The sequence below is a fragment of the Nerophis ophidion genome, unplaced genomic scaffold (assembly GCF_033978795.1).
Source record: "Nerophis ophidion isolate RoL-2023_Sa unplaced genomic scaffold, RoL_Noph_v1.0 HiC_scaffold_93, whole genome shotgun sequence".
Classification (NCBI taxonomy): domain Eukaryota; kingdom Metazoa; phylum Chordata; class Actinopteri; order Syngnathiformes; family Syngnathidae; genus Nerophis; species Nerophis ophidion.
In genome coordinates, this window is record NW_026907015.1 from 192401 (window position 1) to 211553 (window position 19153).

Sequence of the window (19153 nt, forward strand, 5' to 3'; positions counted from 1 at the left end):
CCCCGGTAAAACTATTTTGTTATATACTATTTACTTATTGTGAAAATAAAAGTAAACTTTTCCATTTCAAATTTTCAAAACAAAGACATAAAACTTATTTCTGTAAAAATATTCAAATATTTAACAATGTATTGAAACAACAGTAGCATAAGGAAAGAAAAAAAAAGAAAAAAAAAGAAATATTACACTCATGATATTATTTTTGTCTTTGATGTTAATCGTTTTTATAATGTATTTTAGAATGTGGGAGGTTTTCATGTTCTTTTTAAATTTCCTTTACTTATATATATATGTATAATATATATACGTATATATATATATATATATATATATATATACATATGTATGTATATATATATATGTATGTATATATATATATATATATATATATATATATATATATATATATATACAGACATAAATACATCCATCCATCCCATTTCTACCGCTCATTCCCACATAAATATATATATATATATATATATATATATATATATATATATATATATATATATATATATATATATATATATAGATAGATATATATAGATATATATCTGCGTGTGTGTAATGACAGAATTAAAAAAAAAATATTTGGTTTACATTTTCCTAGTAAACAAAACAGTTTGACAGCATTCTCCAGTGGAACATTCTGGAGAAACATCCTGGATAATTTTGGATCGAAGTGAGTTACAAAGGTCAACTTTTTGAATGATTTCACTTTATTTGTGATGATTTATGTCTTATGCTCAGTCCATTTTTTTCCAAATTAATTTGAGGGAAGTTTTCCCGCCTGCTGCCACCTAGTGGTTTGTATTGTCAGTTTCCCTCTTTTGGTGCAGTTGACCTTGTTCTAACGTTTCTCCTCCCTCCAGAGTTCCTGTGTTGCCCTTGTGGGCGGAGTTGTGGGATGTGCACAGCTGCTTCCAATCGACCCTGGTGCTTAAGCAGCACCTTGACAGCTGGATGGCACTCGGTGAATCCGCTCCACGCCAGTTGATTCCATGCTTTGAGTATTTTGCCACCTTGGCCATTCCCGGTGCCATCCATCTTGGTGTTGTTTTGTAGTGTGCACGTCTTGTAACTCCAAACCAAGTTAAGTTTATTTGTGTATACAAGTAGCTTTTGTTCTTTTTTCCACGATGCACATTTTGTCTTCTTTTTTTCGCACTGTCGCTTTTTGTTACCTCCTGTTTGGATTGTTTTTGTGAGTAGATTTCCGCAGAAAAAGAAGTGTTTTACTCAGCGTCCTGCACATCCTTGGGTTCCTCTTTACTGTGTTGAACAGCACTCTGACAGAAGGAGTTTCTCCAAAACGCAACACCCTTTGGCGTACAAGTTTGTGATTAAAGGCTATACATACGAAATGAAAGGGACAAGTGGTAGGAAAAAAATGGATGGATGTACAATAGAGCTCTGTGTGATGATGTACATTATTGACTTTTACCTAACATTCCTAACTTTCCCATGCTTTCTAAAATTGATCATGGTTAACAGATTTTAAAAAAGGGGGGGAAAAATACTTTAAAAAACAATGGTCATGTGTAGTTTTTTAATAAGAAATCTACCTTATCAAAAACTAAATTATCCTTCATAACCTTCAACATTTGTTGCCATTTTCTCAAATCTACTTATTGCATGAAGGGAACATACATATAAAACAATATTCATATTACAAAAGAGAGTAATACAAATTAATTAAAACAATGGATTATTGAGACCCAACAAATTATTCATAAAGTCACACATTTTAAAAGTAAATGATCTTGTATAAAAGACAACTGCTCAAATGATGTATAAAGTAAATAATAATATGCTTCCAGAAGTGGTCCAGAAGATGTTTCAGATGTGAACCAGTAAATATGAACTAAGAGGGATTTATGTGTACTCAAAAGCAAAGGTATGAACACATGTAAAACAAATATGTACATCATATAAAGGAGTTCATCTATAACATCATTAATAATTAAAAATGATTTCTGAATATATCTATACACGAGTATTTCTAACAGGATTTGTCCTGTTTATTCTCACCTTTGCAGTCAAAGTGTTGTGTTCATTTTTAAATAAAAGTACACCATGTTGTATATTAAACATGTACTTGACTGAAAATAGCAATTAACTGATATATCAAATCTATTAATGTTAGCATCTATGTGCTGGTGTTGTTAGAAGGTCAAAGTTAAAGTTTTGACAGTTTATTTCAAATCCTGCAGTTTCATTTGCTGCTGCTGTTCTCACCAGCACACTTGTGTTTCTTACACTGGTACTTAGAAGACAATCTTTCACCACACACTCTGCAACTCAACACTTTCTCTCCTGGGTGTCTTCTCATGTGTCTTTTCAAATACGTAGTTTGTATAAAACTTTTACAACATACTGAACATGTGTAAGGTTTTTCTCCAGTGTGTGTACTCATGTGTGTTTTTAAATAGTGCCTTCAAGTAAAATATTTACCACAGATTGAACATAAAAAAGGTCTTTCTCCATTGTGTGTTCCCAAGTGTTCTTTTAAGGTATGATTTGTTATGAAACTTTTACCACATTCTGAGCAGGAAAAAGGTTTTTCTCCAGTGTGTATTCTCATGTGTACTTTCAAATTGATCCTTAGAGTAAAATATTTACCACATTCTGAGCAGGAAAAAGGTTTTTCTCCAGTGTGTGTTCTCATGTGTCTTTTCAAAGAGTGCCCTCGAGTAAAACCTTTACCACAGATTGAGCATGAAAAGGCTTTTTCTCCAGTGTGTGCTCTCATGTGTCTTTTCAAATAACTAGGATATTTAAAAGTTTTGTGACAGAGAGAAGATGTGAAGTGAGTGTTGTCAGTGTGACATGTCTTATCATCTTTAGAGTCTTCATCATCAGTGTCAGGAGAGTGTGACGTTGTGTCCTCACTATCTGATAGTGGAGCTAAGAGCTTGTCTGCTTGTGATCCTCCACAGTGGTCTCCATCAGCTTCTGTTGTCATGTGTTGTGTTGAGCTGCTGCTTGGAGGCTCCCCCCCTCCCCTCTCCTCACTTTCACCTTTCACCTCATCATCTTCACTCTTCACAATCACATGGAACTCCTCCAAACATTCTTGACTGATGCGGTGTTCCTCCTCTTCCTCTTTAATGTGAGGACTCAGTGGGTCCACTGATTTCTCTTTAAAAAGGGGTGTCAGTGGGTCCTCCTCTTCCTTTTTAAAATGGGGAATCAGTGTGTATTCCTCTTCCATCTTAATGTGGGAGGGCTGTGGCTCCTCCGTCCGCATCCTGAAGCTCCACTTCTGTTGCTAAGGGTGAAGATGTTCTTCACAGACATCTGCAAGACAAACACAGCATCTCTGCTCAGTCACATAATGCATTCACTACTTTTACATGCACTTAGGAAAAACAAGTTATCGTATGAACTGTCTTGAAATCTCAGTGACGCACAAACACGCTGCTCTTTACAATATTTGTCACAGGAAAAGAAACAAAAACCAGGACGACAGGAGTTTTTACTATGGATGGACAATATGGTTTAAAAAGGATTTTGCGATGTATTACTTCATATAGAGTTACTGATAGAACCATTTTAAAACAGACCCATTGCCTCCTTGCTTGGCACTCAGCATCAAAGGTTGGTGGTTGAATCACCAAATGATTCCCGAGTGCGGCCTCCGCTGCCCTCACCTCCCAGGGGGTGAACTTGGGGATGGGTCAAATGCAGAGGATCATTTCACCACACCTAGTGCGTGACTACCGTTGGGAACTTAACTTTAACTTACATAGGGACTGTGAATGATTCCAAAAACTGCAGTTCCCCTTGAAATTAGAAAAACAAGATATCATGTGAAGTGAAGTGAATTATATTTATGTAGCGCTTTTCTCTAGTGATTCAAAGCGCTTTATATAGTGAAACCCAATATCTAAGTTACATTTAAACCAATGTGGGTGGCACTGGGAGCAGGTAGCTAAAGTTGGGATATAATTAATATAATGAAGGATGAAGTGATTAAGAAATGTTTAATATAGATAAGAATAGGCCGTGCAACTAATCATATGTGCTGAGTTCCAGTTGAAAGTGGGTGCAAGTTCATGCCCACCCACACACACTCTTATCGCCCACATTCTTCACACTGTTTACGTGGCTTCTTGGCCGAGGTCTGAAGGACAACACCAGATATGAAGTCAGAGTCCAGGGAGAAAAAAAGCACCAGTCAATATCGCACAGAAGGAACCTTCCTGGTGTTACCTGACGGCACGACCACCGAGCTGCGACACCACTACAAAGGCTCCTCTGTGCTCGTGCTCGTACCACCTGGCTTGGTAGCCTCGTACCCGCCTACCAAGCCAAAGACTTAGGTCCAATGATGAAATAGGGCGTAACTGCTGCTGATTGGACCGACACGCAAATACCACATTTTCAAAACTCCCCGTTGTCAATTAAAAACATAGTTATGGGCTGCACTTTGGACACACCTGCTGTAAGCTACAAGGAGCGAGCAGCTACACAACAGCTAAGCTAAAACAGCACTTTTAAGCATATCAAATAATTATAGTTGCTTAATACGGACACTCAGTCTCCAAAACAGAAGTCTGACAGAAAGTATCCAGTAACAAACAAGTCTGCGTTAGCCAACATTCTGCGCCATGAACTTGACTTCATGAATTATTGTGGCCACCAGGTGTTGGGAAAGATCAAATAAAACAATTGCAAAAACATCCGTCATAAGGTAAGTGTTTTTTATATATTTGTGTCAATATGTAGAAGCATCCTCAGCCTTCCCGGGAAGGTCCATTCAGAAGTACTGGAGTGGAGTTTATGCCGCATAGTCGAACCTCAGATTCAGGAGGAACAGTGTGGTTTTCATCCTGGCCGTGGAACTGTGGACCAGGTCTATACTCTGGGCAGGGTTCTTGAGGGTGCATGGGAGTTTGCCCAACCAGTCTACATGTGTTTTGTGGACTTGGAGAAGGCATTCAACCGTGTCCCTCGGGAAGTCCTGTGGGGAGTGCTCAGAGAGTATGGGGTATCGGACTGTCTGATTGTGGCGGTCCGCTCCCTGTATGATCAGTGTCAGAGCTTGGTCCACTTTTCCAGTAAGGGTTGGACTCCGCCAAAGCGCCGATTCTGTTCAAAACTTTTATAGACAGAATTTCTAGGCGGAGTCAAGGAGTTGAGGGGATCCGGTTTGGTGGCTGCAGGATTAAGTCTCTTCATCTGGCTAGCAAATTTAGCACTAACTGGATCGGTTTGCAGCCGAGAGTGAAGCGACTGGAATGAGAATCAGCACCTCCAAGTCCGAGTCCAAGGTTCTCATACAGAAAAGGTTGGAGTGCCATCTCCGGGTTGGGGAGGAGACCCTGCCTCCAAGTGGAGGAGTTCAAGTACCTTGGAGTCTTATTCACAAGCGAGGGAAGAGTGGATCGTGAGATCGACAGGCGGATCGGTGCGGCGTCTTCAGTAATGTGGACGCTGTATCGATCCGTTGTGGTGAAGAAGGAGCTGAGCTGGAAGGCAAAGCTCTCAGTTTACCGGTCGATCTACGTTCCCATCCTCACCTATGGTCATGAGCTTTGGGTTATGACCGAAAGGATAAGATCACGGGTACAAGAAGCTGAAATGAGTTTCCTCTGCCGGGTGGCGGAGTTCTCCCTTAGAGATAGGCTGAGAAGCTCTGCCATCCGGGAGGAGCTCAAAGTAAAGCCGCTGCTCCTCCACATGGAGAGGAGCCAGATGAGGTGGTTTGGGCATTTGGTCAGGATGCCACCCGAACGCCTCACTAGGGAGGTGTTTCGGGCATGTCCGACCGACAGGAGGCCACGGGAAGACCCAGGACACGTTGGGTAGACTATGTCTGCCGGTTGCCCTGGGAACGCTTCGGTATCCCCCGGGAAGAGCTGGATGAAGTGGCTGGGGAAAGGAAAGACTGGTGTTTCCTTGCTTAGGCTGCTGCCCCCGCGAACCGACCTCAGATAACCAGAAGAAGATGGATGGAAGAATGGATGTGTAACACAACTTGATGTTTCTTGAAAACAGCGTCCAGTAGTTGATGTTGTTGCTCCTTCTCCTCTTTTGTTGGACAAAGTTCCTCCTTGTACTCTGCTGTAGTTTTTTTTTTTTCTAACATCACAAATATTTCTTCAACGGCAGCAGTTAGTCGCTGATTCAGCAACACTCACATCATTTGTAATGTAGACATGTTCACACAATAAAAACACTTTACACTTACATTGGATCTCTGCTTTGATGTGTCGATCACTTCCGCCTCTCTTTGTTAGCAGCTAACAAGCTAAGCTAACCACGTCAAAGTGCACTCAGACTAATGTATCCGCATACAAACAATTAATAACGACGTTTACTGCGTTAAACGACACACATGTGCACATGTACGTTGTAATTAAGACCTAGAAACCATAATAACCAAAACAACGTAATCTCCGCCAGACGCCATCTTGTTTTGTTTTTCCTCCTGTGTGACGTCATCGAGGTGTTCTCAACCGCGGAATAAATGTTGGCCAAACACGTGTTTCACTGGGACAATAGTGAGTGGTGCACATTTCCTTCAAACATGTGTTTCACTGGGACAATAGTGAGTGGTGCACACTTCCTTCAAACACGTGTTTCACTGGGACAATAGTGAGTGGTACACACTTCCTTCAAACACGTGTTTCACTGGGACAATAGTGAGTGGTGCACACTTCCTTCGCCCGGCCACAGAAGACAAAAAAGAGTTGCTGGTGTAACAATAGGAAGAATATATTCCACTCCTCTCTTGTACACGCGGCTTATGAGGTAATATACATGATATATTTTCATATTATTTATCTTATTTACCTCATATGTTGTTCGAAGCTAACGTGCTAGCGTTAGCCCGCTAGCAGGCCTTTGTAGCAAATGCGAGCGTTTTTTTTTGAGGAGTGTATTTTATATGTTCTCTATGAGAATTATATTGACTTATTTAATACTTTAACTTTTTTTTGTTGTATATTACAGTCACGCTTAACATCATTAAATATTTGTTACTAGAAAGAAACAAACGTCTTGTAATTTAAGTCTGGAATAAGTCACATGGTATAATAATAATAATAATAATACATTTTATTTGGTATAGCACTTTTCAGTGTACTCAAAGATGCTTTACAGGATGAAAAAAAATATTATTGTTATTGTAATGACAGTGTAATATAATGTATTATTGCAGTGGTCTGCTTTATGTTGGTGTCAACTTTATTAGCTAGAAATACAAATGATGTTTGCACGCACTTCTATTACCTTGATAACATCCATCCATCCATTTTCTACCACTTGTCCCTATTTGGTGTTGCGGGGGGGGACAGGGGGTGTTGGAGCCTATCTCAGCTGCATTGGGTGGACATATCATGGAAATTAAATCGACTGATGTTTGTTATTATGAATACACTATTTGCACAATTGTAAGCGAGTAATGCTTATTCAGTCGGACTAAAATAAATATTTAATTAAATAAATGTTAAATATTAAAAATAGCTTTAATATACTGCACACAAAATGAATTTGCATCAATATTTTGTATGTAGTCGAAACATGAGGTACCCAAATATTCTAAATATTTGTTTACATTTATGAATTTGTATATATATATATATATATATATATATATATATATATATATATATATATACATATATGTATATATTTATATATATACTCACTGGCACTTGTTCCACGTGCTTCACTGCACTTCTGTTTGTTTTCTGTTGGGTTAAAAATGTTGCTTTCGCAGAAGAAAGTTAAAGTAGCAATGATTGTCACACACACACTAGGTGTGGTGAAATGTGTCCTCTGCATTTGACCCATCCCCTTGATCATCCCTTGGGAGGTGAGGGGAGCAGTGGGCAGCAGCAGTGCTGCGCCCGGGAATCATTTATGGTGATTTAACCCCCAATTCCAACCCTTGATGCTGAGTGCCAAGCAGGGAGGTAATGGAGAACAAGGAGAGGATATTGCGCGTAAAAGTAAAGCCAACGGACCACAGCTCTGTAGTCCTGGTCACCGTTGACGTGAGGTGGGACTATTTTGGAGGTGCACGTCAAGGTTGGCTGGTAGGTTGGTAGTGGGAGGAGCCAGTTGGCGTCACTTGATGCTGCAGCACAATGACACTTTTATACGTGCAGACTGACTTCATGCAGTCATGACGGTATTAAAATCCCAGCAGGAGGTTTTCTTTAAGTTGTTACTTTTTATCAATAATTAATGTAAATGCAGAAAACAGGATCAATGACACAATTCATAATAATCAATAACTGATGATTATTCCACGTGTAGAAGAACATCACCACAAAGTGGTGTCAGTCCACTTGGAAAATATTATATTTGATAGATTAAAAAATATTTGACACATCTGAGCTGAAGTTTGTTTGTGTTGTCTTGCGGACGTCCAACAGATGAACGCTCGTCAAGAAGAACGTCCCCTTCAGCAGCAGGAGGATCCACAGCCCCCCCACATTAAAGAGGAAGAGGAGGAAGTGTGGATGAGTCAGGAGGGAGAGTGTCCTGTAGGGCAGGAGGAGGCTGATGTCAGCAAGTTTCCACTGACTGTTGTCTCTGTGAAGACTGAAGAGCATGAAGACAAACCACCTGAGTCCTCACAGCTTCATCACAGTCCAAGTAAGCACAACATCCACATATCATCTAATACAATGTTTGTGACACATGTTCATCCGGGGGACACATTTATCACTAAAGATGGAGATATACTTGCTTTTTAACACCACCATTTAAAAATGAATGCTCATCAATCGTGTGAATAAGTGAAGTGAATTATATTTATATAGCACTTTTCTCTAGTGACTCAAAGCGCTTTTACATCGTAAAACCAATATCTAAGTTACATTTAAACCAGTGTGGGTGGCACTGGGAGCAGGTGGGTAAAGTGTCTTGCCCAAAGACACAACGGCAGTGACTAGGATGGTGGAAGCGGGAATCGAACCTGGAACCCTCAAGTTCCTGGCACGGCCACTCTACCAACCGACAGCGCGCTTGCTTCCGCTGACGTGGCGGTCCTCAAGTGATGGCGGGATAAGAACGCACCGTCACAATACACAAAACATCGGCAGAAAGCAATAATCTATAAAAAAAATCAAGCAAACTGGAGTTTTGACCCAGAGAAGGCAGGTCGGTTATAAAACCAAAAACTCTGCATCCCAGGCACCCGCGGACTTAAGGAAATGCACGTTCTTTTTGATTTCAATGCGTATAAAGACATAAAAAGTGTATTAATGCCAACACTGGTTATTCATGTGATTATCAGACAGCAGTCATTTCCATTAGACAATATTCAAATATAGGTGGGAGTGTTGGAACCATGCCAATACTTTGGTACCGGTACTAAAATTATTTTGGTACTTTTCTCAATAAAGGGGACCACAAAAATGGCATTATTGGTTTTATTTTAACAAAATAACTTAAGATACATTAAACATATGTTTATTATTGCAGTTAAGTCCTTAATTAAAATAGTGAACATATTAGACAACTTGTCTTTTACTAGTAAGTAAACAAACAAATACTCCTAATTATTTAGCTGACATAAGCAGTAACATGAGGAGTCAGATGAGGTGGTTCGGGCATCTGGTCAGGATGCCACCCGAAGGCCTCCCTAGGGAGGTGTTTAGGGCACGTCCAACCGGTAGGAGGCCACGGGGAAGACCCAGGACACGTTGGGAAGACTATGTCTCCCGGCTGGCCTGGGAACGCCTCGGGATCCCCCGGGAAGAGCTAGACGAAGTGGCTGGGGAGAGGGAAGTCTGGGTTTCCCTGCTTAGGCTGTTGCCCCCGCGACCCGACCTCGGATAAGCGGAAGATGATGGATGGATGGATGGATGGATGGAAGCAGTAACATATTGTGTCATTTATACACCTATTATTTTGTCAACATTATTAAGGACAAGTGGTAGAAAATGAACTATTAATCTACTTGTTCATTTACTGTTAGTATCTGCTTATTTTCTCTTTTAAAGGGGAACATTATCACAATTTCTGAAGGGTTAAAACCAATAAAAATCAGTTCCCAGTGGCTTATTTTATTTTTTGAAGTTTTTCTCAAAATTGTACCCATCACGCCATATCCCGAAAAACAGCTTCAAAGTTCCTGATTTTAACCGTCGTTATATCCCCCCGTCCATTATCCTGTGACGTCACAGCGTGATCACACAGAAACAAACATGGAGGATAGCACAGAAAGGTATAGCGATATTAGCTAGGATTCAGACTCGGATTTCAGCGCCGTGAGCGATTCAACAGATTACGCATGTATTGAAATGGATGGTTGAAGTGTGGAGGCAGATAGTGAAAACGAAATTGAAGAAGAAACTGAAGCTATTGAGCCATATCATGACAGACAGCAGCAACGAGGACGAATTTGACGATCGCCTTCTAACCAACGTTTGGTAAGTGTTTGTTTGGCATTAAATGTGGGTGGAGGGAAAGGCTGGATGCAAATGTAGCTACAAATGAGGCATAATGATGCAATATGTACATACAGCTAGCCTAAGGAGCATGTTAGCATCGATTAGCTTGCAGTCATGCTGTGACCAAATATGTCTGATTAGCACATAAGTCAATAACATCAACAAAACTCACCTTTGTGCATTCAAGCACAACCTTATAAGTTTGGTGGACAAAATGAGACAGAAAAAGAAGTGGCATAAATCATATCCAGGGGCTTTACCTCGCTGGTCTGCGGGAAGAGACTGCCGTCCTCCCTGAATAGCTCGCACTCGGGCAGATTCAGTAGTTGTCTATTTAACAATTTTGCAGATTTTGTTGACTTTATCGTTGGAAATGCATCTGCTTTGAGTGTCGCAGGATATCCACACATTCTTGTGTGGATATCAGAAAAATAACAGAGTTGATTTGACTTGGTGCGTGTAATAAGATTGAGAAAATGGCGGATCGCTTCATGTTGTGACGTCACGGGTGAAAGGTCATCGCTCGACAGGCTATCAATTGAAAGGCGTTTAAATCGCCAAATTCACTCATTTAGAGTTTGGAAATCGGTTAAAAAAATATATGGTCTTTTTTCTGCACCATCAAGGTATGTATTGAGGCTTACATAGGTCTGCTGATAATGTTCCCCTTTAACATTTTCTGTCTACACTTCTGTTAAAATGTAATAATCACTTATTCTTCTGTTGTTGGATGCTTTACATTACTATGTGGATGATACCACAAATGTGGGTATCAATCTGATACCAAGTAGTTACAGGATCATACATTGGTCATCTGCAAAGTCCTCATGTGTTCAGGGACATATTTCCTGAGTTTATAAACATAATATACATTTTAAAAAAACGAAAGAAAATGTTGTGATGCCAAAAAATATCGACGTAATCATAGTAGTATCGACTAGATACTGCCGAAGGTGGATGGACGTTAGCCGCTAGCTAGCTAGCATGTCTTAAAGCACCTCTTCCTGAGGGAGTTTCAGTGTTATAACTTCACCTTTATCTTTACTTTTTACACCAAAATGCGTCAATTCTCCCTTTTCTGTCTCCACACTGTGTCTGCTTGTAAGTACTCCATGATTGTGTGCCGCCGAGCATGCTCGTCTGCTTATAAACCTCCAATGTCACAACGTGACTTCGACGCATGAAGCGTGGGATAACGTGAACAGTTGTGGAACTTTCTAACAAACAGTATTGTGGCCAAACAGCTCCATTTTTGTTTCATCTGACATCACAAGGACAAAGATAAGACCTTCTGGAGGAAAGTTCTGTAGTCAGATGAAACAAAAATGAAGCTGTTTGGCCACAAAACCCAGCAATATGTTTGGAGGACAAAAGGTGAGGCCTTTAATCCTAGGAACATCATCCCTACCGTCAAGCATGGTGGTGGTAGTATTATGCTCTGGGTCTGTTTTGCTTCCAATGGAACTGCTGCTTTAAATGAGATAATGAAAAAGAAGGATTACCTCCACATTCTTCAGGACAAGCTAAAATCATCAGCCTGGAGGTTGGGTCTTGGGTGCAGTTGGGTGTTCCAACAGGACAATGACCCCAAACACACCTCAAAAGTGGTAAAGGAATGGCTAAATCAGGCTCGAATTTAGGTTTTAGAATTTTCTTCCCAAAGTCCTGACTTAAATGTGTGGACAATGCTGAAGAAGCAAGTCTATGTCTGAAAACCAACACATTTAGTTGACTTGCACCAATTTTGTCAAGAGTGGTCAAAAATTCAAGCAGAAGCTTGTGGATGGCAACCAAAAGTGCTTTATTGCAGTGAAACTTGCCAAGGGACATGTAAGCAAATATTAACATTGCTGTATGTACACTTTTGACCCAGCACATTTGCTCACATGTACAGTAGACTCATAATAAATTCATAAAAGAAGCAAACTTCATGAATGTTTTTAGTGAGCAACAAGTATGTGCTCCAATCACTACATCACAAATAAATAAGAGTTGTAGAAATGATTGGAAACTCAAGACAGCCATGACATTATGTTTTTTACAGGTGTATGGAAACTTTTGATTGCGACTCTATATATGCATGTGTATATGTATATATATCCATCCATCCATTTTCTACCGCTTATCCCTTTCGTAGTCGCAGGGTGCTGGAGCCTATCTTAGTTACAATTGGGTATATATATATATATGTATATATATGTATATGTAATACATATATATATATATATATATATATATGTGTGTATGTGTAAATATATATATGTGTAAATATATATATATATATATGTATATTTACACATATATACATACATATATATACACATATATATATATATATATATATATATGTATTACATATATATATATATATATATATATATATATATATATATATATATACATATATATATATATATATATATATATATGTATGTATGTATGTATATATATTAGGGGTGTGGGAAAAATCAATTCGAATTTGAATTGTGATGCTCACGTTGTGCGATTCAGAATCGATTCTCATTTTTAAAAAATCAATGTTTTGTTTCTTTTAATCAATGCAACAAAACAATACACAGCAATACCATAACAATGCAATCCAATTCCAAAACCAAACCTCACCCAGCAACACTCAGAACTGCAATAAACAGATTAATTGAGAGGAGACACAAACACAACACAGAACAAACCAAAAGTAGTGAAACAAAAATGAATATTATCAACAACAGCATCATTATTAGTTATAATTTCAGCTGAAATTCTATGTATTGAATGAATACAGAATCATTTTGAATCGGAAAAAAAACGTTTTTGAATCGAGAATCGCGTTGAATCGAAAAAATCGATTAATAATCGAAGCGCGACCCTAAGAATCGATATTGAATCGAATCGTGGGACACTCAAAGATTCTCAGCCCTAATATATATATATATATATATATATATATATATATATATATATATACACATATATATACCTTTTTTTATTTTTTTATATACTGTATATTTATGTATAATATGTTCAGTTTAACAGTCCTGTTGTGATTGATTGAATGCCCTGAGAATTATACTGGATATTCTTTTGTAATTGCCACAAAATAACGTGTAGTATTTTGTTAATTTCTTGCCAAAAATATTTTTATTTTATAGATATTTTCATACCAGAATATTGTCCTTAGGGCCCTCTGGCCCCCCATGGATGACCCCTAAAATCTGTGCCTTTTAAGACCTCACTGTTGGCTTTGTAGGCTCATGTTACTTCTCAACTAGTCAAAGTTAAAGCAGAATCGAAAATTAAATCTGAATTGGTGAAATCTTATCTATTTCCATCCCAGCATGTGTTTGTCTTCTTGTGTCCTGCAGACGTCTGTGAAAAATATCGTCCACCTGAGCAGCAGGAGGGGTCCTCCAGTATGGAGCAGAGGAGGTCACAGTACCTCCACGTGAAAGAAGAGGAGCCACAGCCCCCTCACTTTGAAGATGAAGAAAAACAGCGTCTGTCCCCCCACTTTATAGAGGAAGACAAGAGACACCTCATCAGTGTGAAGAGTCAAGGTGATGAGGTCAAAGGTGAACGTGAGGAGAAGAGAGAGGCAGAGCCTCCAAGCAGCAGTTTAGCAGAATGTGATGGAGACCACTGTGGAGGATCACAAGCAGACAAGCTCTTAGCTCCACTATCAGATAGTGAGGACACAACGTCACACTCTCCTGACACTGATGATGAAGACTCTAAAGATGATAAGACATGTCACACTGACAACACTCACTTCACTTGTTCTCTCTGTCACAAAACTTTTAAAGACCATAGTAATCTGAAAAGGCACATGAGTACACACACCGGAGAGAAACCTTTTTCCTGCTCAGAATGTGGGAGAGATTTTAGACTAAAACACATGCTGAAAGTACACATGAGAACACACACTGGAGAAAAACCTTTTTTATGTTCAATCTGCGGTAAAGATTTTACTCAAAAGCACCATTTGAAAACACACATGAGAATACACACTGGAAAAAAACCTTTTTCCTGTTCAATCTGCGGTAAAGATTTTACTCATAGGAACTATTTGAAAATACACATAAGAATACACACTGGAGAAAAACCTTTTTCATGCTCAGAATGTGGTAAAAGTTTTGTAATAAATCAAAGTTTAAAAGTACATATGAGAACACACACTGGAGAAAAACCTTTTTCATGTTCAATCTGTGGTAAGGTTTTTACTCAAAGGGACCATTTAAAAAAACACATGACAATACACACTGGAGAAAAAACTTTTTCCTGCTCATAATGTGGTAAAAGTTTTGTCATAATACAAAGTTTAAAAGTAAATATGAGAACACATATTGGTGAAAAACCTTTTATATGTTCAGTATGTGGTAAAAGTTTGAATAGAAAGACAGCAATTAAAATTATACATGAGAATGCAATCAGGTGAAAAACCATACTCCTGTTCAATCTGCAACAAAAGCTTTGGTCACCTAAACACTCTTACAGTGCATATGAGAAGACACGCAGGAGAGAAAGTGTTGAGTTGCAGTGTGTGTGGTGAAAGATTGTCTTCTAAGTAGCAGTGTAAGAAACACAAGTGTGCTGGTGAGAACAGCAGCAGCAAATGAAACTGCAGGATTTGAAATAAACTGTCCAGACTTTCATTTTGACTTTCTAACAACATCAGCACATATAACATGTGTGACATCATTGTTGTTTGTGTAACACAATCCTGTTAATATGATTCTAACATTTATAGATTAGACACTTCAGATTAGTGCTTTTATTTCAGTCAAGTACATGAGTTAATATACACATTTGTGTATTTTAAAATAAACAACAATTTGACTGAAAGGGTGAAAATAAACTACATAAAATATTTTACATACAATAAACATTTTAAGTGTAGATATTTATAATTCAGTTTTATACTTATTCATAATAGTGTTTTATATAAGTTTTTTTGAACAATGAAGTGTTACATATTTTATTTTCTAATTGTAGATGATTCCATAGATGAACTCCTTTATATGATGTACATATTTGTTTTACATGTGTTCATACCTTTGCTTTTGAGTACACATAAATCCCTCTTAGTTCATATTTACTGGTTCACATCTGAAACATCTTCTGGACCACTTCTGGAAGCATATAATTATTTACTTTATACATCATTTGAACAGTTGTCTTTTATACAAGATCATTTACTTTTAAAATGTGTGACTTTATGAATCATTTGTTGGGTCTCTAGAATCCATTCTATTAGTTGTCTTTATTACTTTTTGTGTAATATGATGATTGATGTGTGATTGTTTTATATGTATGTCCCCAGACTTTTATGCAATAAACAATGTATGTTTCAACTGAAGTTGGCTACAATAATTCTAGTTAATATTTGTATGTATTTTATTCTATTCAGTACTGCACTCAATTGTTTTTTTTACTTTTTTTTGTATGATTTACAAGTAGTGTCCAGCTTACTTCATCATCTATATTAACTCCTAAAAATGTGACTACCTTTATTATTTTTATTTCAATATTATCCATAATAATTTGTGTTTTACATTTTTACAATCTCCAAATATGATATATTTAGTTTTATTGAAGTTTAGTGACAGTTTATTGATGTGCAGACAACATTTTTTGATAAAGTTCTCACTGGATAAAATGAGATGAGAGATAAATCAAGCAGTAATGAAGGCGAAGAATGTATAGTTACACTCAGTAGTGACAATTAAAGACACTTTCATCCTGTTGATTTAAGCAAAAAAAAGAGTAAAGTGTAATATTCCAAAAATAGAAGAATATTAATATCAGCAGTCAATATTCCAACATTGTGACGCTGACCTATGGTAAAAAACATATTTATTTTTAAAGGCTTTATGAGAGTGATGTAATTTTCAGAAACAGAAATACTTTATTAATCCCCGAGGGGAAATAAAAAAAAGAGTGGGGGAAGAGTGGATGGTGAGATCGACAGGCGGATCGGTGCGGCGTCTTCAGTAATGCGGACGTTGTATCAATCCGTTGTGGTGAAGAAGGAGCTGAGCCTGAAGGCAAAGCTCTCAATTTACCGGTCGATCTACGTTCCCATCCTCACCTATGGTCATGAGCTTTGGGTCATGACCGAAAAGATAAGATCACGGGTACAAGCGGCCCAAATGAGTTTCCTCCGCCGTGTGGCGGGTCTCTCCCTTAGAGATAGGGTGAGAAGCTCTGCCATCCGGGAGGAACTCAAAGTAAAGCCGCTGCTCCTTCACATGGAGAGGAGCCGGATGAGGTGGTTCGGGCATCTGGTCAGGATGCCACCCGAACGCCTCCCTAGGGAGGTGTTTAGGGCACGTCCAGCTGGTAGGAGGCCACGGGGAAGACCCAGGACACGTTGGGAAGATTATGTCTCCCGGCTGGCCTGGGAACGCTTGGGGATCCCCCGGGAAGAGTTAGACGAAGTGGCTGGAGAGAGGGAAGTCTGGGCTTCCCTGCTTAGGCTGCTGCCCCCCCGACCCGACCTCAGATAAGTGGAAGATGATGGATGGATGGATGGATGGATGGGAAATAAAAAATGTCAGCACTGTTATAAACATGTGATTATTAAGTGTAATAATGTATGTGTGGAGAGACGCAGCCGACGGGCCGACAGCGGGCTGAGAAACATGATTGTCCTGACAAAGATGGAGGCCAGGAGGCGGGGCATGCAGCAGAGGGGAGAGGCGTGACGCACGCAGGGCGGCAGGACAACAGCAATCAGCGCAAGGTGCGTACACCACAGCTGCGCTCAATCACATCATCTGCTCCTGCAGCATAAAAAGGGGGAAGGAGGAACATTCAGGGGGAAGTAGGAGAAGGAACCCGCTGACGAGACCGACCACGAGCAACGAACGATCAGACCTGAGAGACGACGAGTCCCCGCCACGGACGCAAACCCCGGACACCGCGAACAGAAGCAGGAAACGCCCGCGCACTGCAAGGTGCGGCGACAAGAAGGCAAGAGAATGACATGATGATTGAAGCAATAAATCAGAGTCAAACCTGTTATGATGCGTCATGTGTTGGATGGCACTGCAACTCACACCAGGACGGCAGGAAGCCCGTCACAGTATGATATTAATACAATAATAAAATGCTACGTTTGGGGATGTGTAATATTGTTTTGAAGAACATCCTCAATGTTTTCATGCTAGAATAGTTTTAAGAGTGGAAAAAAAAAATGAGGCAGTAATGATAATGGTTTGTTTTAAGCCTGTTTATGAATAATTAAAGATAATTAAAATACCAAAAATGTAGCTTACATCCTCAGTGAGCTGAACTCCAGCAGTAAAGATGAGAGAAATAATGTGGAAAGGTCAGAAGTCAAATGTTTCTTCAGGTGATACATGGAGCCTCTGCTGCCACCCAGCGGCCGTCGGAAAGAATGCATACATTTTGTTTTGACCTCCTTAAAACTGCTTTTTACTTTCTGTCAACGCGGATTAAGAAAAAAACATTAGTGATCAAAACACATCGCTTAGTTTGGATCAAGTGTGAGTGTAAAGTGTTGTGATTGTGTCAAAATGTGCGAAGGAACGAGAGCAGAGTACGAGGATGAACTTTGTCCAACAAAAGAGAAGGAGTGTTAGTTGTGTTACACAGAACGTTTGTTTACTTCTTACTCTCACATATTTACTAACTTTATATTCATTTGTTACCACCATTCTTAAATATGTTTGTAAGAATGTGGGTGTTGTTGAGAAGATGTAAAAATGGGTTCTAGTTTATTAGTAAAATAAATTGTTTTCCTGAATTATATTCTCCTCACTTTATCCAGACAGTCATTAGGACAAAAGACCCTGGGAGGAATTTGCCCTTTTAAAAAGGGAAACCTATTCACTGTGGCAGGACAGTATCTAGATGAATTGATCACATTTGTGTAATCGGCTATGAGGCATTTTATTCTCGTTGTACAGCACTTACCTTTGGGCTGATACTGATACTGATACTGATACTGTGTTGACCAGTTTGATGATTGAATGTCCAGTACTGTAGAAATGTGTTTGGATATGACAATCCCTTTATTCCAAGCTATCAAAATGAAATGAAAAGTAGGTTCTAGAACATTATGTATGCTGACCTTGGCTTGAATGGCACATTGTCACAGCAGCGAGACCTGACCACACACCACACCACACGCTCCAAAACTGTTTGTCCTCCATGTAATCACCCCCCAGTGTTCCCAGCTGAACACAATTAAAGGAGGCTACCATGGCAACCGCACCATAGCAACAGTCCCATCCCTGTCAACACTTCCTGGTTCTCAAGAGGAAGTGGGCAGAGCAATCTGCTGAAAGGGAAACTCAGCATGAACTGAGGCCAGCAATCAATCAGAGAAAACAAAATATAAATATAAGCAAATAAGGAAATTTGGCTCCAACATATCCCTTTAATTCCTGTCCGTTTGCTATTAGACTTCTGGCATTCCACTGAACAATCAACATGGCGTTGGATTGTGGTCACATGACTCTGTTTCGTCTCCTCTTTGTAGTTCACCTTGTACCTGTTCCCAAGATAGTTCTTTTACATTTAAAAACTTTGCTACTGCTTTGACGATTATTTTTGATCTTCTCACTCTTATTTCTTGCCTGTTCTGTACAGTTTATTACGTATGTCTTCTTTCTATTTCCAGCAGACTAGTAGAACTTCTTAGGTGTATTGCTGCCCTCCACAGTCTATAAACAAAATGTCCTCCTTCTGTCCTATGGCCCACACTACAGACT

General features: G+C 39.1%; 1 protein-coding gene and 1 long non-coding RNA gene across 2 annotated transcripts; one reads left to right on the forward strand and one right to left on the reverse strand.

Annotated features, from left to right (window-relative positions):
- Positions 1 to 1674: 1674 nt before the first annotated feature.
- On the reverse strand, positions 1675 to 6458 carry LOC133547383 (uncharacterized). The gene is made up of 2 exons (XR_009805478.1): positions 6200 to 6458; positions 1675 to 3303 (listed from the first exon to the last, which is right to left on the reverse strand). It is a non-coding gene; the product is annotated as an uncharacterized LOC133547383 (long non-coding RNA).
- A 184-nt stretch (positions 6459 to 6642) lies between these two features.
- Positions 6643 to 15749, forward strand: LOC133547389 (oocyte zinc finger protein XlCOF8.4-like). Its single transcript, XM_061893069.1, has 3 exons — positions 6643 to 6762; positions 8394 to 8616; positions 13781 to 15749. The coding sequence occupies exons 2-3, from the start codon at positions 8394 to 8396 to the stop codon at positions 14701 to 14703; spliced, it is 1146 nt and encodes a 381-aa protein (XP_061749053.1). The 5' UTR covers positions 6643 to 6762; the 3' UTR covers positions 14704 to 15749.
- The last annotated feature ends 3404 nt before the right edge of the window (positions 15750 to 19153 follow it).

Bases quoted from the DNA above. Each gene is read 5' to 3' on its own strand.
- LOC133547389 (XM_061893069.1), top strand. From the start codon at position 8,394: ATGAACGCTCGTCAAGAAGAACGTCCCCTTCAGCAGCAGGAGGATCCA. The intron at 8,617-13,780 runs GTAAGCACAACA...TGTGTCCTGCAG, and splicing joins ACAGCTTCATCACAGTCCAA to ACGTCTGTGAAAAATATCGT.